The 20,616-nt window shown below is 53.4% G+C and overlaps 1 protein-coding gene across 3 annotated transcripts; it reads left to right on the top strand.

The window, feature by feature from the left end:
• The first annotated feature begins 5,171 nt into the window (after positions 1-5,171).
• ACVRL1 (activin A receptor like type 1) lies at positions 5,172-20,161 on the top strand. 3 transcript variants are annotated; one of them, XM_019724532.2, is made up of 11 exons: positions 5,172-5,316; positions 5,785-5,962; positions 10,395-10,462; positions 10,996-11,247; positions 11,427-11,635; positions 11,876-11,975; positions 12,323-12,469; positions 12,760-13,035; positions 13,608-13,805; positions 16,393-16,523; positions 17,761-20,161. In XM_019724532.2, exons 3-11 carry the CDS (start codon positions 10,399-10,401, stop codon positions 17,893-17,895), a joined length of 1,512 nt encoding a protein of 503 aa, XP_019580091.1. In that variant the 5' UTR covers positions 5,172-5,316; positions 5,785-5,962; positions 10,395-10,398; the 3' UTR covers positions 17,896-20,161. The 3 variants fall into 3 exon arrangements, with proteins under 3 accessions (XP_019580091.1, XP_019580090.1, XP_074181765.1); XM_019724531.2 differs by lacking the exons at positions 5,172-5,316; positions 5,785-5,962 and having other exon boundaries at positions 10,033-10,462; XM_074325664.1 differs by lacking the exons at positions 5,172-5,316; positions 5,785-5,962; positions 16,393-16,523 and having other exon boundaries at positions 10,286-10,462.
• Positions 20,162-20,616: the final 455 nt, after the last annotated feature.

The following is a 20,616-nucleotide window of genomic DNA, read 5'->3' as shown; positions in this document are numbered from 1 at the left end:
CATTACCTACTCTCAAATCCTGGGGACCCATCCTTGTCCAAATACCAAGCTGTCCCCATTGGGGATGGTCCCCTTAACTTCTCAGACTCTCCTCAGGTAGCAAGGGTCCGCTCAGCACCACCCAAGAGCCTGCTAGGTCCCCACCCCCTTGCTAGCCAACTTGGCCAACCCTCACCCCAGAAAACTAAGGACCTGCTTTTCTTTTTTTAAAATTAAAATTTATTGGGGTGAAAATGGTTAGTAAAATTACATCAATTTCAAGTGTACAAATCTGTAATACATCATCTGTATATCACATTGTGTGCTCACCATCCAGAGTCAGTTCTCCTTCCATCACCATATGTTTGACCCCCTTAACCCTCTTCTGCTATTTTCCATCCTCCCTCCCCCCAGGACCGGGTTTTCTTTAGAGTGGATGTAGGGACAGAGCCAGGAGTGCAGTTTCCAGGCTTTCACCCTCATGTGGAAAGGTGCTCACTTGGATAGCAAATGGCCATCAACTGTGATTGGATGGCCGTCAGCTGTGGTTAGTTGGCTGTCAGCTGTAACCAGTGAGCCATTGGCCACTAATATAACTGCCGTGGCTACGCTAGCAGCAATTGGGGGCTAGCAAGAAGATGGTGGCTGAGCTAGCAAGCACTGATTGCAGTTAGCACGTGAGGTTGGTTGTAAGAGAAGTAGACGGCAGGTTACGGATAGTGTAGCTCCTGCTTCCTGTGTCTCCAACCCAGCCACCAGCAAGAATATAGTCAGATGACTCCCCTATCTATGGCTCTGTGGGTTTTCCTTTTTGGCCTCACCATATCCTGCGTTCTTATGTGGGGAGTGGGAGCTGAGAGCCCACATGCCACCCCGCATGACAGTGGGCAAATATGTTGATGCCTGTGGAAACTCCTGTAACACCCAAAATGCTCAGCCAGGCCCTCAAGACATCCCCACTGTCCTGAGTTTCAATTGGACACCACTAATAACAAGATCAATCACCTTGCCTAATAGATACGTTTTCCTGTTTTGCAGCAGAATTGCAGCTCTAGGGAAGGGTGCGGGGGGCCACTACCCTTAATTAGTGAAGAGTCAAGAGACACTGTGTGATACTAATAGAACAGGAACTAAGGGGGTATTATTTAAATTTATAAAATAATAACATAACGATCAATAATTAGGAGGGAGAGAATTTAAATGACCTAAATTCTGAAGCTTTTAAATCTATAAATAGCAGAAAGGCAAATATTGCATGTTATCCCTTACCTGTGGAATCTGAAAAAAAAAGTCAGGCTCATAGAAACAGTAAAAATGTGGTTGCCAGGGACTCGGGGGGAAGGAAAATAGAGAGAGGTTGGTAAATGTGGACAAACTTTCGGCTCTAAGATGAATAAAGTCTGAGGAGCTAATGTAAACTATGGTGACTATAGTTGATAATGGATTGTATAATTGAAATTAGCTAAGACAGTAGAATTTAAATGTTCTCACACACACACAAAAAAGATAAATATGTGAGGTGATGGATGTGTTAATGAGGTGGGAGGAATCTTATCACAATGTATGTTATCAAATCATTATGATGTACACGTTATCTACAGTTTTATTTGTCAATTATACCTCAATAAATCTGAACAAAATCTAGCTATAGCATTGTAAATGTATTATTTAGAGTTATTGAAATAAATGTCAGAGAAACAAATAGCTGAAACTTTGAGGAGGGGTCTGGCCTCCGCAAAAGGGCCTGGGGGTGGGTACAGTTAGCTCTCGTTATAAACTTGTCTGCAGAATTGTATTTATTTATTTTACCCCGTGCTTATTAAGGATGTCTTGAATTTTTTTTCAGAATGGCTGCCTCATACTTCAAAGTCCTCTGCAGTAGCTACACATTTATCTGTATAACAATCCCCCAGGTAGCTAGCTATTAGTAGAAGAGGAAACATTTAGCACCCATTTTTGAGTAAGTAAGAAAATAGAGGCCCCGGTCACACAACCAAGCCTCGCGTTTCCAGACTCCCCAATTCATGCTTTCTGCTACCCCATAGCTTGGCCTACCTCCCTCAAAACAAACTGGATGTCTGTGTGGGTTTTTTAACTGGTAGAGAGGACTCTCAGGGACATATTGCTTTTATTCTGAGAATTGACAGAAAAGGAATTAACAGCCCTTTCTTACAGGTATGGGAGCTGAGGCTCACACACAGTGGCTCCAACTCCAACCTTCGGATCTTTCCACTCCCTCTTCTCTTCCTCCTTTGGTGGGGCCAGTTTGGTGGAAGAGAGTCAGAGCCTCAAGGAGGCCTGTGAAAAGGGACAATCCGAGGTCACTGGACTGCCGGGGAGGAGGCAGTCCTGGAGCAGCTTCTCATCAGAGCCCAGGCTGAATGCCAACCCACCCGGAGGCATTGTGTGGGCACCGTCTAATCTCAGACTCCTGCCCTGACATGCCAGCCCTTCCTCCAGAGGTTCCATCCTGAGATGAGTCATCCGAGGGCTCAGGGGTGGACCAGGAGCGGATGAACCCAACTAGGAGACATCCTGGAGGAGCTGGAGAGGAAGAGTCAGGTGACGTGGCTCGGACAATCTGGCCCCTGTCTGCCAGCCTCTTCCTAAGGTGCTGGGCTGTCCCCATCCTCCCCAAACCTTGACACTAGCCAAATTGCCTTTTTACCTGAGCTGTGGTGACAGGGCCCGAGACCAGGTAGTTTCCCGAACTTTAGAGACAAAGAAGATCTCGTAAGGCTGGGAAGGACCTTTGGGAATATCTGGTCTACAAGTAAATACCTCAGTGTACATCGGCCCAGAGAGGCGATCCAGGCCTGGAATACAGGACACCGTGATGCCTCCTGCCATGAGCTACAGGACACCTAGAGAGGTCACTTCCTCTTCCTTCAGGCAAAATTTGGCTGCACCCAGCCCACAAAGCTGAGACTCTCTCCTCTGTGTCGAATAGATGGGAAACGGAATTCATAGGCACTGCCTCACTTCTTTCCTATAGGAAACCCACATTTCTTCCCCCTCAGGTACCCTGTTCTACTGTTTTTATGTCTCTCACATTTGAAAAAGCCCTAGGATGTCTAATCTAAATCTCCCAGTCTGCAATTTAAGGGAAGCAAAGCCCAGCTCACACTCAGTTAATTTTCCTCCCTTTTTATTCCTACTTAGCCTGGTGTAGAACCGGCTACATAATTTGTGGGGCCCAGTACAAAATGAAAACGCTGAGACCTTTGTTCAAACATTATTAAGAATTTCAAGATGGCAACAAAAGAGCATTAAACCAAGTGTGGGGAGGGGCCCTGTGTGTCTAAACAATCATGAAACTGGCCCTGCTGTGGTGGCAAGAGTGATGCTTGAACTCAGTATTCATAGCTGATTCTGAAAAGTCAAGTGGTCCATTCCCTTGCCTTTATGCCAGACTCCAGGTCACCTGCCGTCCATAGCTGAGACTTTCCTTGAGATTTCACCCACACAACCTTCCCAGGATCTCCAGGCCTCTGCTTCATACTGCTGGGAAATTCTGAATATCTAAATTTAAATCTTAGTCCTTTGGGCCTGTTTCCTCTTGTTCTGTCCTCACTGATTATGGGGAACAGCTGGTCCTTTTGAGTAATTAATTCTTGTAGACTTGGACACAGTCTGCAATTCCTTTTTCCTTTCCTCATTGGGCTCAGTCTCCACGGCGCTCTCCAACTCCGTCCCTCCTCTGATGCCTTCCCCAGGTTCTCTGCGTGCTGTGGAAGGCATGGGGTTCACAAGAATCTCCAAAGAGCACCCACCAGTCAGGGTCCAGAGGGCTCAATGCCAGGGAGGTGGGGGAGACTCCAGCATTGACATACAGCCCGTCCCCCATTGGGCTCTGTCTTCCTCCTCCAAATTGTACTCTGCTTGTATCTGTTTCATGAACCCTTCCCTGATAAAAACCCCCCACTCCCACTGACTCTCTTAGGGACTCTCAGCTCTTGTCCATCTCGATGTTTCTGTTCTCAATGTGTGTCTCAAACTGAATGCTTCCCTTGGGGAAGCCCACACTTCCACCTCCCAGGATAGAGATCCATAGGCGAGGGCTAGGAGCGGTTTCTCTGAAGCCATAGCAGGGCAGGGGAGAGAGTGGGTATGGAAGATGGACACGCGGCTACACTCCCAGTTCTCCAGCTAATAGAGTGCCAAGTGGCCGCTATAATCTGCAAGAGCAGATACCGTAATCCCATAGTACTTCCTATTGGCTGCAGGAACATAGTTCTGCCCTGACATTGAAATTTGGGCGTGTCTTGGTTCTGGAATTCACATGCTCACGAGTTGTGAAGCGGCTGCCGGTTAGGGAGTGGGGAGGGTTTTAGCAAAGGAAGTGAAGTCAGTCAACAATTGAAGCATGTCTGAGCCTGTAGTCATTGTCTCCCCCAGTCTCTATTCCTGTCAAAGGGCGGGGGTCCCTGGCCCATCTCACAGAATATCCATATTAGAGCAAGACAACTTAGAGGTCTGTTCTTGCTTCTGATACCCACGTCTTTCTACTCGGCTGAGGCCACCCCCTCCTCAGCCTTTTCATTTACTAATTTAAACACTTTCATTGAGGGCCTACCCAGTATCAGGATCAGCCAACCCTATGAGTCCAGCATTGCTTATTATGCCCATTTAGCAGATGGGGGACTGAGGCATGGAGAGGTGTCACTTTTCTAAGATTATGTAACTTAGTCTGGATTCCCAGACTACAATCTTGGTGGATAACCAGGAGCGTAGGAATAAAACTGGAGTCCTGCCTCCAGGGTGCTCACAGTGGTTGGAGCAAAGCAAGACAAGGATGGAAGTGCTCTGAGCCTGTGTGAGGGCATCAGGAAGAAGAGTGTATTTCTCCCTGGGAGAGAAGGCATTCTGCTCCCCTCCCAATGCCTTGTCCACCTTGTCAGCACAGTATCTGGAGGAAGGCTCCAGACCCATCTTTAAAGCTCCATTTGGTGGGGTGAGAGGCCTGCCTCCAAGGGAGCAGTCCAAAAAGGTCCCAGCCTCTTCTTCCATCCTGGCTGCCCCGGTGGGGAGAGGGGTCCTTGTCACTGGCTGCACTGCGGGCCAGCAGGCTGGAGGGGCTCAGACCGTCTTCACCACCTACCCGGAGCCGCCCCATCTGGGCCTGTTTACCCTGAGCTAAGCAGAGAGGCTGCGGAAGAAGGGAGGGGACAAGAGTGGGTGATGGGGCCGAAGAGAGGAGGCTGAAGCATTTGGACCGAGTGGGGAGTCCCTGAGGGAGGGGCCAGAATGCTTCCAGACCCCGACAGCCCCAAACTCTGCCCTTGCTGCTGTGAGACTCCTAGGCCGGGAACCCGGGTGGAAGGTGGGGAAGGACAGGTAACTTCCCTTCTCTAACCCCTTCTCGCATGTCCTTCCCTCGGTGCCCCCTTCCCATCCGGGGATGCCAGGTCACGCTCAGAGGCTCGCAGCGGCAGGGGGCGCCCCCACCCCACCCCTACCCCGGCTTCAGATGGTGCCTCCGGTTGTGGCTCCGGCTCCCACAGCTCTGGGCCAGACCCCACGCGACCCCCGCGGCCCGAGTCCAAGGCCCGCCCCCTCGGGGAGGCGGATGTGGGAGGCTCCGGGCGGGGCAGGGCAGCGATCCCCGAGCTGGGGGCGGCTGAGGGGGCAGCTGCCCCTCGGGTCTGGGAGCTGCGCGGGGGAGGGTCTGGGTCCTGCAGCCCCAGCGAGGGGCGAACGGGCGGCCCGTAGGCGAGCTGGGCAATAGGAAACGGTTTATTAGGAGGGAGTGGTGGAGCCGGGCCAGGCAGGAAGACGCTGGAATAAGAAACATTTTTGCTCCAGCCCCTTTCCCAGTCCCGGGAGGCCGTCGCGCCAGCCGTGCCGAGCGAGCCCCTCCAGGGCCCCAGCCCAGTCCTGGACCGCGCCCGGACGCAGGCCGACCGTCCAGTCCAGCGCTCGTCTTGCGACAGCAGCCGCCGCCATACGCCTGCACCCCGTCGCCCGCAGGGCAGGCCCAGAGGTGAGAAGAGGTCCACCGGCACGGCCGGGTGGGGGGGGGAGCGTGTCCTGACCCCACCCCGAATGGTCCCTTGCGTTGGGCACATCCCGGAGAGCCCCTCAGAGAATTCGCCGTGCAGTCAGCCCCAGGTCATCAGGACAGCAGCCGCCCCTCAGTCTCCAGCACGTCTGCCTGTTACTCCACCTGAGACTGGGAGGGGGCTGGACTGCATGCAGACTGGGAATCAGACAACTCCTGGGGCCAGTCGCTGAACTTGTGTGCCCTCCTGTTTTCATCCATGTAAAATGTGCAGAAGGATTCCTATCCTGCTTCACTCACACAGAAGGGGTCACATGTCCCTCCTGGGGGCTGGCGTGACCTGGCAGAGAGGGTCTACCTCAAATGTTTCTGAGCCTCCCCTGGAAGCCCAGCTTTCCCTGATCAGCCCTTGCAGCTCTTTCTTAAGGGCTCTGACAGGACAACTCCAGCCACAAACCTCACCTCCAACCCTGCATGGCCAGGTCATCCCTGTGCCACGGCCTTCCTTCAGGACCCAGGTCAGAGGGATCCTGGCGGGACCCTGAGGTTTCCAGTCCACCCTGGAGGCCAGTGCGGTTGAGCCCATCCCCTCTTTTCTTCTCCAAGGTCAGAGCCCAAGTAGCTCTTATCCCCTCTATTTATGGGCAGCTTCTGGCTGAGTCAGGTCTGTTCTCTATAATCCCTGACGACCCCATTTGTCCTAGTACCTGTCCTTCCATCTCATTGGGTGGTTAAAAAATGGCTACCATTTACTGACTACTTACTACACAGACACATATTTTTCTCATGTGATCCTTGACACACCTTAGCAGAAGGGTTGTTTTACTCATCCTACAGAAGAGGAAGCAGATTCAGACCTCAGTCACTTGTCTAAAGCTCCATGGATGGTGTAAATGGACAGTTGAGTTTTTGTTAACCTTTAAGTGCCTACTATTACCACTTAGTACTCTGCTAAATAATTTTCCTACATTATACCTATGAAATGAGCACTATTCTCATTTTACTCAGGGAAGCCTAACCCTCAGAAAGTTTAATTTGCTCCAAATCTCATAGCTCTAAGTGGCAGAGGCAAGATTTGAACCCAAGTCTACATGATCCAGAACCCACATCCTGACCTCTGTGCTATACTCTGCTGTCCCTGCGTTCTGTCTGAGACCCTAAAATGCAGGCGTGGTGCTGTATCCCACTGCTGTGAAGGGCTAATGAAGTGATACTAATGAAAATGTTTTGCGTCTGGGAAGGGGCAGCCTGGTAGGAGCAGCTCAGTCTGGCCCTCTGCTGTTCGGGTCAGACCTGCTGTTGCACAGAATGAGGCACTTCCAGTCCTGTGACAGTCACTGCTGGGCTGAGCCACACTGCTGCTGATGGGAGAGGGTTTTATCAATCCCTCAGGTGTGATGGGGAGGAAAAATTGACAACCACCTTCCAAGCACACCTTTACTCTGGTTCGCCCACCTATGACTAAGCCTACAGCTAACAGATGATTTCTGTCTCTCCATCTAAACACACCCACCTCGGGCACCTGTTGACAACAGCAGCAGACAATCTGTTAATGTCACCAAGACCCACTTGCTCTTTTTCCTCCTTTGTGGGGCTCACCAAACATCAAACAATTGGAGGAATAAAGTGACTGAGGATGGATTTATGATCAGCAACTTAAGTTGATCGAGACACACGTGGTGATTATGGGCGAGAGACTTAACATCCCCAAGTCTCGGTTTCCCATTGGATTGTTGTGAGATTAAATGAGATCAACAGTTAAAAGTTCAGTCCATAGCACACAAGTCATACTCAGAGAAGGTTAACTCTCATTACTAAAGATTTCACAGTGGTAAGTTAATGTTCCATATTAGTTTAGCATTTGTGATTTCTGACCCATAACAGTGATACTTCTTTCTGTCAGCAGGAGATCTGTTATGAAGTTTTGCTTAGAAATGAAAGGATACTGTGAAGCCCCAGGGTCCATTTGTGCTCGAGTCAGGTTTCAGAGTGAATCACTCAGGGTCACATCTGAGTTTGGACTGGCCAGGACTCAGCACCCTCCTGTACTTCACCTTACGCTGGGACATTTAAGAGATTGGACAGTCACAATTTTACTACACCACATTTCCAGTATTAGACCAGAGGTGGCTTCTGCAAATGCTGCCAGGCCCTCCCTGCACTGTTCCAACCTGGGAGGCTTGAGGTGGATGCCAAGAGCAAAGCCCTTGCCCTCTGCCCTCCCGCCACATTTAGCTTTGTGTGTCCCTTCTCCTCCAGTAGAGGGGGTGGTTCCTGGGTGGGTGTAAGAGTCCCGCCCTCCGCACCCCACTCCATTCACCCAGCAGGCTCTCTGAAATGAAAGCATGGGGACCAATCTTGTGTAGGACACATTTCTTAGTATGGTACCCACTGATCAGAATTACCTGGGGAACTTGAAAAAAAGAAAAGCATGTTTCTGCTGGTCCCAGATGGACTAAATCAGAATCTGGAGTGGGAGTGAGACCACAGAATGCATTGTTAACCAAGCGCTTCAGGTGATTCTGACGTGTAATAAAGTAGGTGAGAGGGCGGCCTGGGGCATGGTGAGAGAAGTGGAGCATGGGTAGAGGAGCCTAGGAGGATGCCAGATTCATCCTCATTGTTTTCCACGGTTTCCTTCCTGCCACATACCCTCTCCTTAGCTGCTTTCTGGGCAAGCAAAGGCTGCCAAGGATGGCTTCCTGCCTGTACCCCAGTGGACAAATTCAGCTTGTCTGGTGCTCCTTCTCCAATCTCCAATCCACTACAGAGTGCCTGTTAGAATACTCACTGCCTGCCAGGAGGGGCAAGAGGCAAGAGGTCAGGCAGAGGCTGGGGACACAGCTGCAGCAGCCCAGGGCTCCATTTCCTCCCCAGCCCTGGGCCTCTGGGGCAGAGGAAGCCCAGGCAGGAAAGCCAGAGCTGCCACCAGCCAGAGAGGCATACGAAACTGGCCCCCAAAGCCTCCCAGCCATCATGCCCTCAGAGACTCAACATCATGGATCTTCATTTGGCACCATTCTTAGTCTCTGGCTCTTCTGCAGCCTGTGTCCATACGCCCAGCCCTACCAGCCTTACCATATGATGCCAGAAGGCATTCCCCCTCCCTCGTGCTACCTGCCCCAGGTACACACCTGCACATTCTCCACCATTCAGAAAATCCCTCTTACTGTCTGACCTTAGCCCTTCTTGCTGCAGCCTCAGCCCTTATCTTCTTGTTCTAAACCTTTGAGAAATGAAGAGGGTGGCTTCTGAAGCACTAGTTGATTTGGGACCTGATCTGGGGACTGTCATAGATCAGAATTACTCCCCTTAACACTCTCCACAAAACTTCTGGAAAAGTTCAACCTTAACCGGCCATGGAAGGTCAAACATTCAGAGTCTAAGTGTGTTTCACTTCCCTTCCCACATCATTTGCCCTACCCCCATGCACCCTTTCCCAGGACAGCAAGGAAAGAGAAGGGGACCAGGGAGTGGCACAGAGAGGACGTCTTATACTCTGGTGAGGTTGCAGAGGTTCCTTTCACCTCTGACAGAGCCAGCACTGTCAAAGCTGTATGGCTGTTACATCCTTGAGGGCTCAGACATGGATTGTTACTCTGGATTGGGAGACAGAGTGGTAAGAGCACTAGATTGGGAGCCTGAACACTTGGGTTATACCCCTGGTACTGCCACTGAATCCTGTCTGACCTTGGACAAGTCTCCTCTCCTATCTGAACGTTAATCCCGTCTTCTCTAAAATAATGAACTGGGCTTTGTGATTCACAAGGTCTTCCCTTCAGATTCTTTTATGGGGTGTTCTGGCCCCAGGTGGCTGCTCCAGCCTGCCCTAAGAACATGCCCTGAGCTTCCCGCTGTGCGTGACTCCTGCTTGTTCTATCCAGACCCCAATCTAAACAATCTTGATTCCTGTTCCCAGCTTGGTGGGACCCTGAATGGCAGGAAATGAAGACAGGAGCCTGTTTATGTTTGAGGCGGCCAGGGCTGGGGGGGGGGGGCACTGGGAAAGGGGTAGGCACAGATGGAGGCTGGGAAGGGGTGGGCAAGAGGCAGAGGACAGAAGGCAGGGTTCTGAAGACATGATTCTTACACCCCAGCCCCAGGCCCTCTGCACCCTCCAGTCAAAGCTCAGCAGGAGGGGTGCAGAGCTCATTCACTTAAACGTCTCCCCGCCTTTACCCCAACAGGATGGTTTCCATGGGGAAGTGAACCAGGACTTCCCCTGCAGGCCACGCCTCAAAGCCAGACACAGGGAGTAGGGAGGAGGCCTCCCTGCCCCCCCCCCAAAAAAAAAAAAAAACCACTCCCAGTGATTTCCTCTGGATGGGAGGGACCCACGGTCAGTGGTTGAAAACATGGAGGGGATCACACTTCACAGATCTTACTGCACCCCCTCTCCTGCTCCTCTCTCCAGGACCATGACCTTGAACCCCTCCAGGAGAGACCTTCTAATGCTACTGATGGTCTTGGGCCTGACCCACGGTGAGTACTGGGGGAGCAGGTAGGGAACAGGGGCCTGAACGGAGAAAGAGCTTTCTGGGCTCAGCTCTTGCTGGGGCTGAGTTTGAAGATTTGGAGAGAAAGGACTTTGGAGCTTGGCTGGAGGGCAGAAGACGAGCTGGGTTAGACTAGCTGCCCCAACCCTTTTTTGCTGTCCTCTTGGTGCAAACCTGCAGGATGGTGTTCTACCAGACTCTGGGGTGGGAACTCCTATCTTGGAGGTCCCGAGAGTGGGGAATGTTGGCAGAGGGGGCCTGGGAAAGCTCTCAGGGTTGGGGCTGGGGGCCAGGGCTGGGCCTGGAACTCGGAGGGAGGTCGTAGGATCAGGGAGTGGACAGAGGCCTGGTTTTCATACTCTCAGTTGCCCCTTGGTGGAAGGTAAGGCACTGGAGGGAAGGATAATCTGAGGACCTCCAGGGGTTTGTTTGAGAGGTCAGAAGGCAGAGGGTAGTGGGTGTTGGGCTCAGCCTGGGGGGTTGGGCCCAGAGTGACTAAGCTTCCGCTGTGTCTCCCAGGTGACCCCATAAAGCCCTCTCAGGGCTCGCTGGTGACCTGCACGTGTGAGAACCTACATTGCAAGGGGCCTACCTGCCAGGGGGCCTGGTGCATTGTAGTGCTGGTGCGGGAGGAGGGCAAGCACCCCCAGGAACATCGGGGCTGCGGGAACCTTAACCAGGAGCTTTGCAGGGGGCGCCCCACCGAGTTTGTCAACCACTACTGCTGCAACAGCTTCCTCTGCAATCACAATGTGTCCCTGGTGCTGAAGGGTACGTCCAGCAGCCCCACCCCCCCATCTTCTCAGACCCTGCCCTCCTGCCCTGCTTTCCTCTCATGCTCTGGCCAGGAGAGTTGGGGAGGCAGGGCCCTGGGATCTGATGACAGAGTGGCAAGGTGGGGGAGGACATAGCCTGGTGAAAGCTGGGCCTCAGTGTCCCTCCTCTGGCAGCCACACCGACTCCGAAGCAGCCGCAAGGAGATGACCAGCTGCCTCTGATCCTGGGCCCTGTGCTGGCCTTGCTGGCCCTGGTGGCCCTGGGTGTCCTGGGCCTGTGGCATGTCCGGCGGAAGCAGGAGAAGCAGCGGGGCCTGCACAGCGAGCTGGGCGAGTCCAGCCTCATCCTGAAGGCATCTGAGCAGGGGGACAGCATGTTGGGGGTATGGGCATGGGGAATTTGGGGCACTGGATGGGGGGAGGGGTAGATCAGAGCCACAGAATCAGAAGGGAGGCAGAGTGACAGGTAGCCGACAAAGGCACAATCACAGACACTCAGATTCCAGGGGGTGGGGGGCTGGATGATTGAGGAGCATGCAGAGACACAATAGCAGGACCCAGGTTGAGGGAGAAGGGGCTGGGTGGGTGGGGACAACCTCTCAGTGGCCTCTTGGTACCCACAGGACCTTCTGGACAGCGACTGTACCACAGGCAGTGGCTCGGGGCTCCCCTTCCTTGTGCAGAGGACAGTGGCGCGGCAGGTTGCCCTGGTGGAGTGTGTGGGTAAGCAGGGGGTGAGCTTGAGGGATGGGGACCAAGGGCTCCCATGAACTTGTGGGGTTGGGGGGCTCTGGAGTCACAGGCAGGGCCAGGTGTGGTTCAGAATGGGAATTCGCTGGTCAGCCAGTGGGTTGGAGATGGGTCGGGACTAGCTCCTTCTGTAGGTAGCTGATGAGGAACAAGAGGCAGATGGGGGCGGCCTGCCAGCTGGGCTTGGGGCTGGATTAAGGTAAACGTGTGTCAGAAGTTCTGCAGATGGGTCAGTGCAGCATCAAGTGGGGTCTCTTCTGGGAGCTACTGTGCTCCGGGGCTTGAGTGACCCTTTCCTTGCCCTCCGGCCCTTGGATCAGGAAAGGGCCGCTATGGCGAGGTGTGGCGAGGCTTGTGGCACGGTGAGAGTGTGGCTGTCAAGATCTTCTCCTCGCGGGATGAGCAGTCCTGGTTCCGGGAGACTGAGATCTACAACACAGTGCTGCTCAGACACGACAACATCCTAGGCAAGCGGGGGGCTCTGTGCCAGACCTGGGGCTTTCCTCCCCTACACTCAGGGCTGGATTCCCCAGCCTCTGAACCATGAGCCAACCCGGAAGGACTCCTAGCCGGCTCTGAGCCCCCACCTCTGAATCCAGCTTCCTCTCTGACCCAAGCCAGACCAGCCTCCACCCCAGCCCCAGGTTTGCCCTGACCTACTGCGTCCTCTGCCTTCAGCCCCAGTCCTGCCCCTGACTGGTCCAGCCTTTCTCATCCCTAACCCCTTTGCTGAGCCCATCTGACCCTCTGCTCACAGGCTTTATCGCCTCGGACATGACTTCGCGCAACTCGAGCACGCAGCTGTGGCTCATCACACACTTCCACGAACATGGCTCGCTCTACGACTTTCTGCAGAGACAGCCGCTGGAGCCCCAGCTGGCCCTGAGGCTAGCCGTGTCCGCGGCCTGTGGCCTGGCACACCTGCACGTGGAGATTTTCGGCACACAGGGTAAACCGGCCATTGCCCACCGAGACCTCAAGAGCCGGAATGTGCTGGTCAAGAGCAACCTGCAGTGTTGCATCGCAGACCTGGGTGAGTGGGGTGGGGTAGTGGCAGGTCCTCTGCAGGGGGCCAGGGTTGAAGTTCTGGCGCATTTCCTCTCTGCTTGGTTCCGCCTTTGCCTGCTGCATGCCTGCCAACAACCACAATGCTGATTGGTGCTTTCAAACGTACAGAGATGTTTGCTGTCTCATTTCACCTCCACAAGAGCCCCGGAAGTTACCTAACACTCTTTTCAAGTCCAAACTCCTTCTACCACACCACCCAGGCTCCAAGAGTTGGGAGAAAGGGGCAGGGAGCCAGGAACCTGGCTTATCCTGGCTTCACTGACTACATCGCTCCCCCTCACCAGGCTTTGGGGTGCCGCTCTGTGAAATGGGCATAACAATGCCTGCCTTGCCTACTAACATCTCGCTGGGTTCTTGGGAACCTAGAGAACACTACACGAGTGAAGCGAAACTAGGACAGTTCTCCCAGTCCACGTCAGGGCAGGTCTCCGTTTGCCTGCCACTCTGTCACACCTCCTTCCCCACCTTGCCCCATGGACCCCAGCCTGTCTGTGGGCTCAGGTGAGCTGCAGGCGTGACAGGCCCTCACGCCCACAGGCCTGGCTGTGATGCACTCCCAGGGGAGTGATTACTTGGACATTGGCAACAACCCTCGAGTGGGCACCAAGCGGTACATGGCCCCAGAGGTGCTGGATGAGCAGATCCGGACCGACTGCTTCGAGTCCTACAAATGGACGGACATCTGGGCCTTCGGCCTGGTGCTCTGGGAGATCGTCCGCCGGACCATTGTCAATGGTGAGGACCCAGCACACGCAGGATGAGGAAAAGGGAACGGGGCACCTGGGTAGACAGGCAGGAGATGGGGGCTTCCTGCCATGGCTGGTGCCTGTGGCCCGAGGGACTTGTGACCAGGTCACCCGTATCCCCTTTATTGACACCTACCAGCTGGTTCAGCTGAGCAAACTTTTAAGGTTCGTCTGTATCTGAGAGTCTGATTCTGGCCGTCAAATCGTGAGTAAGTGATAATAACAGAAATATGAATAGCAGCTAACATTTATTGAGCTTAAATATGTACCAGATGTCATGTCTTGTCTTATTGAATCGTCCTGTGTTGGTAGGAAACTGGTATTGCTTAGTGGCAAGAGTGTGGGTTGGGGTTCAGACAACCCAGGTTCAATTCCTGATTTTGCCATGGGCAGGTTCCCTAACTTCTCTGTGTCTCAGTTTCTTTATTTGTAAATTGAGAATAAAAATAGTTTCTAGTTGTTGAGATAATCCAAGTAAAGTATTTAGGACAGTATCTGGGGCTGTTCTGGAGCTCAATAAATATTTGTAGCAATTATTGCTGTCAGAATGAATGCCTGACACAGCATCATCCCCATTTTACAGATGAGGGCACTGAGGCACAGATCTACAACTGGCTAGAGGCAGCACTGAGGTCTGAAACCAGACAATCTGACTCCGGGGCCAGTGCTCTTTAACACTGTACTACTTAAACCTCTCTGGTCCTCGGTTTCCTTGCCTATAAAAATACCTGATATAATGTGCTGGCATGGTTTGCTTATTGCTGCCTCGTTATTACTCTAGGTGCCACAGGGGACTCAGATTTAGAGGGGCTGAGAGCAGGCAGAGGAACCCCATTCTTGCTGGCTAGCCCTGTAGCGGGCAGCCCGGTGGCCAGTGCCCTGGGCTGGCTGGATGATGGGTGGTAATCTGGACTGGGAAGGAAGGCTTGTCAGTCTTTGTGGCGGCTGTCCCATAAGGAGGGGCTCCCAGGAGCCCTGATAGGTTGGGGACAACCCTGGAGCTCTGTTTCTTGGGGAGAGGGACAGTCTCATTTCCTGAGTGTCTATAAGGAGCCCGTCCCATGCCAGGCTTCATGTGCTCTCCATAGTCATCGACCAGTGGAGCCCAAGGTGGAAGCAGACCCTCTGGGAGACTCTAGGGACGAAGATCCCTGCCTCTTCAGGCGTGAATTTTCAGAGTCAGCTCTAGAGGCCTGGGTCGGGGAAGGGAACACCTGGGAGGAGCTGAGGCCCCTCGGACCAGGCTGCAGGCAGGCAGGAAAGGAAGGCTGGACCAGTGAAGGCTGGGGAGGAGGCTGACGGCAGGCTCCTGGGGCGGAGGGAAGCTCTGTCAGCCCCACACAGATTCATGGCGCATTATAAACACTGTAATCTGGTGTCAGCCCCGGCACTGATTAAAGGCCCATTAGACACGCTCAGGCCTCTGTGTAGCACTGATTAGGGCGCGAGCGGCACAGGGGCTGGCCTGGAAGCCCGCCATGGGGAGAACAGCTGGCGCAGGCTCTCCCGAGGTTGCGACTGTGTGGCCCTGGCCCCCAGCCTTGGCCTGGGAAGCAGGGTGGGGCGTGGGGTGCTTTTTCTGAGTCTGGCCTCTTCTGCCTGAGCTGTCTGCAGCTCTACAGCCATTGTTTTCAGAAAGCTCCTGCTAAGTACTGCACTTGGTATAACGAGGGGATGGGGTGTTGCTGGCTGATGGGGTCAGCAGAGGCCTCTGCCATCCCTGAGAGAGGTGATGTTATTTGGACCTACGCAGACATCCCTTTCTTTTACGAGAGGCATTTGCTCCCCCTTCTCTTTGTTCCACATCCTCATCCAGCAGTCACCCAGCTAGCCTCCTTTATGCCTAGTTTGGAGATCAAGAGCATGGGCTTTGGTTAGACGTTCTGGGCTAAATCTTGGTTAAATCCTAGCTCTGTCACTTACTATCTGTGTGATTTTAGACAAGCTTCTTAACCTCTCTGGTCTTAATTTCATTGTTTATATATAAAGAGTGGACCTCATGGTATTACTCACCTCATAGCGTTGTTATGAGGATTTAATGCAATGCAGTTAGGATAGTGCCTGGCACATAGTAGGTGCTTAGTAAACTTTAGGTATTATTGGGCATCCGTGATAGTTGTGACCTGGGAGCAGTCCCCAGGCCTTGGGTAGGAAGCAGCTCTGGAAGACTGGAACAAGATCTGGCCTAGGAATCCAACGAGATGAGTTTAAGTCTTGACTCTGCCATGACTAGCTGTAAAACTTTGGGCTCAACTTCTCCGAGCATCAGTTTCTTCATTTGTAAAGTGCCGGTAATAACAGTACCCACCTCATCAGGTTATTGTGAAGACTAATAGGATAATACATGTCAAGCATTTGTAGCACAATGCCTGGTAGGTGGTAAGTGCAAAATAAATGGCAGTAGTGATTATTATTTATAAATACATGTATAATATGATAGTGTTCCTCTCAGGCATAGTAGCATGTCAGGCAACTGGTTTCCTGACCCCTTGGACAGAAGGTGGGCAAGGCTCTCCTCTGGGTGGCATTGGGCCTTCAGGGTCCCGTGTGACTGGCCCGCCCCCCTATACCCCCAGGCATAGTGGAAGACTACAGGCCACCCTTCTATGATGTGGTGCCCAATGACCCCAGCTTTGAGGACATGAAGAAGGTGGTGTGTGTTGACCAGCAGACGCCAACCATCCCTAACCGGCTGGCTGCAGACCCGGTGAGGCGTCCGTGGGGCCTGGACGGCATGGGGTGGTGGCTCATGGGATTTCTGTGCTCAGGAAATGGTATCTGAGGCCTCTGCTTCATCTGGATAGATTCTGGGGGATAGATTCCAGGGTGCCTTCCTGGCTATTCCCTCCCACATCCCTGACCTGTGGACTCCCAGGGACCCTCTGGTTATTTGGGGATTTTCCGAATTCTGCCTTTTGCCAGAAAACTCAGAGGCTCTCTGCTGCATTTCTTACTAGAAGTTTTTGTTCTTGCTTGTTTTTGTCTTTTCACAAAACACTCCACATACTTTTACCAGACACATACATACGTGTACATAAACATATACAGGCACACACATGCTTCTACTTAAATATACACTCAGATACATACACGTGCATGTATGTGCCAGGCTGCTGGCCTTGTGAAGACAAACAGCTTGTCTCCTTTACGAACTCTTACATCCCCATTACTTATCACAATCAGTGCCTGGCACACAATCAGTGCTCAATAAATGTTCATTAAAAGCATGAGTAATTGTACACATGTACATAATATGTGGATACACAGACACATGTACATTTCTGCACAACCTATATGTCCACAAAAAGCCACACATCCATTCCTACGCACACACTCATAAACACTCCCTCTCAAGAACCAGCTCGAGGTGGGGCTGGCTCATTCTGAGACCCCTGAGCTTCCTGGGACAGGTTCCTCCCTGGACATGTGCATGTTTAGGGCCATGCTCACCACCTGTTCTTCCAGTGTCTGGGCCCCGCCAGGTTGGTGGAGGGCTGGGAGACACCGCCCTCTGCACTGAGGTCTGGCTGCGAATGGGGATGTGGGAGCCCCAGGCTTGTATAGCTCCCCTTTCTTGGATCTTGGTGAGGGATGGGAGTAAGGTGTTGTACAGACGCTACTCACCAAGGGGAGCCTGGCTGCTCCTGAAGGTCTGAGTTACGTCTCTCGTTCTGTGCTGCCTGCCTTTCCCCGTACCCCTTCTCACTCTACTCTCTTCCTCTTCCATTTTGTATCTTATTCTTATCCTTGCCTGATTCCCTCCATTTCCCCTTTTACCACTTCTGTCTTTCCTCTCCCCCTCCTTTTCAACACTCTAATCTCTGTCCTCTCATCCTTTCTGTCCTTGTGTCTCCCCACTCCTGGGCAATCCTTCTCGCCTTCTCCTTTTCATCTTCCCTGACCCATGTCTGTTTCCTCTCTTCTGCCTCTCTTCCTCCCCCCAGGTCCTCTCAGGCCTGGCTCAGATGATGAGGGAATGCTGGTACCCCAACCCCTCTGCCCGTCTCACTGCACTACGGATCAAGAAGACACTACAGAAACTCAGCAACAGCCTGGAGAAGCCCAAAGTGATTCACTAGCAACCAGCCTGCTGCCTGACTTCCCTCGGCTAGCACTGTGTGTGAGGGTGGGTGGTGGATGGTGGCCTATCTGGGTGGAGGTAGTGTGAGTGTGTGCAGGAGAGGGGGGTGCCCCTCTAGGGAAAGGCTGTGCCTGCCCAGCTCGGCCCCCTAGCCCATCCAGCCAAAAATACAGCTGGGCTGAAACCCGATCTCCCGGCCCGGCGTCTGGCCTGCTCAGAGGAGCAGGCTCCCTGACGCCTGGCTCCTACCCCACCCTCATGGCCTGGGCGCACCCCCTGCTACCCCAGGACAGGATGCAAAGGAGGCCCCAGAGCCAAGATGGCCAAGCCATGGAATCCCAGTCTCTTGGGCCCAGAGCCTGGGCCTGCACTCTAACCCCTGCCCTTGGTCAACCCCACTGCCCAACCACAGCTGCCAGGGTGGCACAGGCCTTGTCCAGCCTTCATTAGACACCCTGCTCTGCTCAGCCTCAGCCTCTGGCCTCAACACCTGGGGCCCATCAGTTTTTCCCTGTGGGTTTGTATCTCAGCTCCATGACGCCTTGGGCCTCAGTCTCCTGGACAAGACCCCTGCTAGCTGCCTGCCAGCTGCCTGGGAGAGCTGGGGCCTGACCCTGGGCCCCTCCTCCTACCCCCACCCCAGCTGACTTATTGGGGTGTTATGCCAAAGGAGTCTTGCTGTGGGGGTGGCAGTGTCATAGGCCAGTGGAGAAGTGGCAGGTCAGATGGGGAAGGCCCAGGACTTTCAGAATAACTGAGGGGACATTGAGACCCAGCGTGGCCGGGGAAAGGCTTAGCTGGAAGTCAGAGACCCAGGCTCTGGTCCCAGATGCTGCTCTAAGTGGTAAGAATGAGGACTTCCCTGAATCAGGACCTTTGTTTCGTCATCTACACATTGAAAGATTTAGTCTTGATGTCCTTTGAGGTTTTTTCCAGCTCTAATTTTCTTTGAAATTTCCGCCTGTGTCAGAGCTCAGTTCATCAGTGTCTTCTACTCCTTATGCTCCAGCCTCTGGCAATTCGCCTCCAGATGAGAACTTGAAAATAACTTCCTCTGAGGCCAGGAGTGTCTGAGATGCCTCCTCGTCTAATTCTGCAGGCTCCATTTCCTGCCTAATTCCATGTCAGTGGCCCTCCTTGGGCTCAAACAGTCCCTGGCCTTCTGACAGGCAAGCCAGCCCTCACTCCTTCTGTGACTTTGCCTTCTCTGCCCAGGGCTGAGAGGGACTGAAGGCTGGCTTCCTGCAGGGCCTCCAAGGCTCAGAAGAAATTTGGCTCCAGCCAGTAAACTTCCAGCACCCAGGTTCCTGCTCCCACTGGCCCCTGGCCCAGGCCCACACCCTTGGCTGGGCCCCACAGAGTATGTGTCTAGAAAGAACCTGGTGGCTATAGAGAAAGACACAGAAAGTTCTGCATTTGAAAGTCAAGGGTGTGTGTCCCTGCACTGAGGAGGGTACCCTAAACCCTGGGCAGGTGGATGGGCTGGGGGGGCAGGGGGTTGGAGGTAGAACCTGAGGTGTTGGGGGTTGGGGCTCAGGCTGAGGAGAAGGACGGCCCCAAGCTTGGGAGACCTGACCTCACAGCCCTCAGCCCTTAGGGCAGGGTGGAGAGGGACCCTTGGTTCTTCAAAGGAGGTAAAAAAAAAAACCCAACATAACCTCCTCCCCTCCTGTTGTAAATGACCCAGCATAACCTCCCCAGACCAGCTTCTTGTGTATTTCTTCCACCATCACCACTGGGGCACTTTCCCAGGCCTGTCTTCCAGATTGCGCAAGGCCCAGAGGAGAACCAGGAAGTGAAACCGGGTGAAAATAGAAAGACCTGCTGGGTTTCCAGATCGTCATGAGGCAGTTTGCTTCACGTCTTCTGGTTACTGGGACCCACCCAGCCCGGGAATCAGTCCTTCCCTGAAGGATTTTCCCTCTACTGGATTTGGGGGCCAAAAGGCTCCTTCTGAGACTCCACAGCCAGAAATGGAAGGCAGCAGCTTCCTAAAGGCTAGAAACTCCGTAAGAGGAGAAGGTCTGAGGCAGAAGATGAAGTGACAGGGAGAGGGTTGATAGAAGGGGGCCCGGTGTTGCGAAAACAGCCAGGGAGGGAAGGGGGCATTGGTGTGAGCAGTCTGCCTAATGCTTCTGTCTTGAGGGCGGGAAGGTGTTCCAGGATGGAAATTACAGTCTCTTACCTGGACATACTGTTTGTGAGAGCACTTAGCTCGTGCTTAGCACATAGTAGGTCCTCAATAAACCATAGTTGAATCCTGAGATCCTGCTGAGTCTTCCTAGGTTGGTGCCACTGCAGTAGCCCGTCGCAGAGGGAACTTGAGGGGACGGGGAAGGTAAAGGTCCCAGGGTATCAGGCCCGGGCTTTGTCCTTAATAGACGGGTCACAGTTCGCGCTTGTCCCTGCTGAAACCTCCCGTGGCGGCCCAAACCTCATTTCCGACCCTGGGCTGGGAGCGGGTTGCTCTCGGTGTCGGCCACATCGCCCTCTGCTGGCCGACGGGGCTACCCGGCGGCCGCCGCCTGCCCGCCCCCGCGCGGAAACCTTTCGCGGCGGTGGGGATCTCCTCGCCGCGTCACAGGCGCCAACGTCGGTGGCCTCCCTAGTGCTTCTGCTTTGCGGGGACTGTCCCCTGAAAACCATACCTTGAAAGAAGATTTCTGTGTCTTTATGCAGAGGCGGCTTGGACCTGCCGGCCTCAATTCCGTGTTCTCAA

This window comes from Rhinolophus sinicus, linkage group LG02, assembly GCF_036562045.2.
Source record: "Rhinolophus sinicus isolate RSC01 linkage group LG02, ASM3656204v1, whole genome shotgun sequence".
Lineage (NCBI taxonomy): Eukaryota > Metazoa > Chordata > Mammalia > Chiroptera > Rhinolophidae > Rhinolophus > Rhinolophus sinicus.
The sequence above is the reverse complement of the archived record's forward strand: the minus strand, read 5'-3'. Positions and strand labels throughout refer to the sequence as shown.

Bases quoted from the DNA above. Each gene is read 5' to 3' on its own strand.
- ACVRL1 (XM_019724531.2), top strand. From the start codon at position 10,336: ATGGAGGGGATCACACTTCACAGATCTTACTGCACCCCCTCTCCTGCT. The intron at 11,976-12,322 runs GTAAGCAGGGGG...CCCTTGGATCAG, and splicing joins TGCCCTGGTGGAGTGTGTGG to GAAAGGGCCGCTATGGCGAG. The intron at 13,806-16,392 runs GTGAGGACCCAG...CTATACCCCCAG, and splicing joins CCGCCGGACCATTGTCAATG to GCATAGTGGAAGACTACAGG.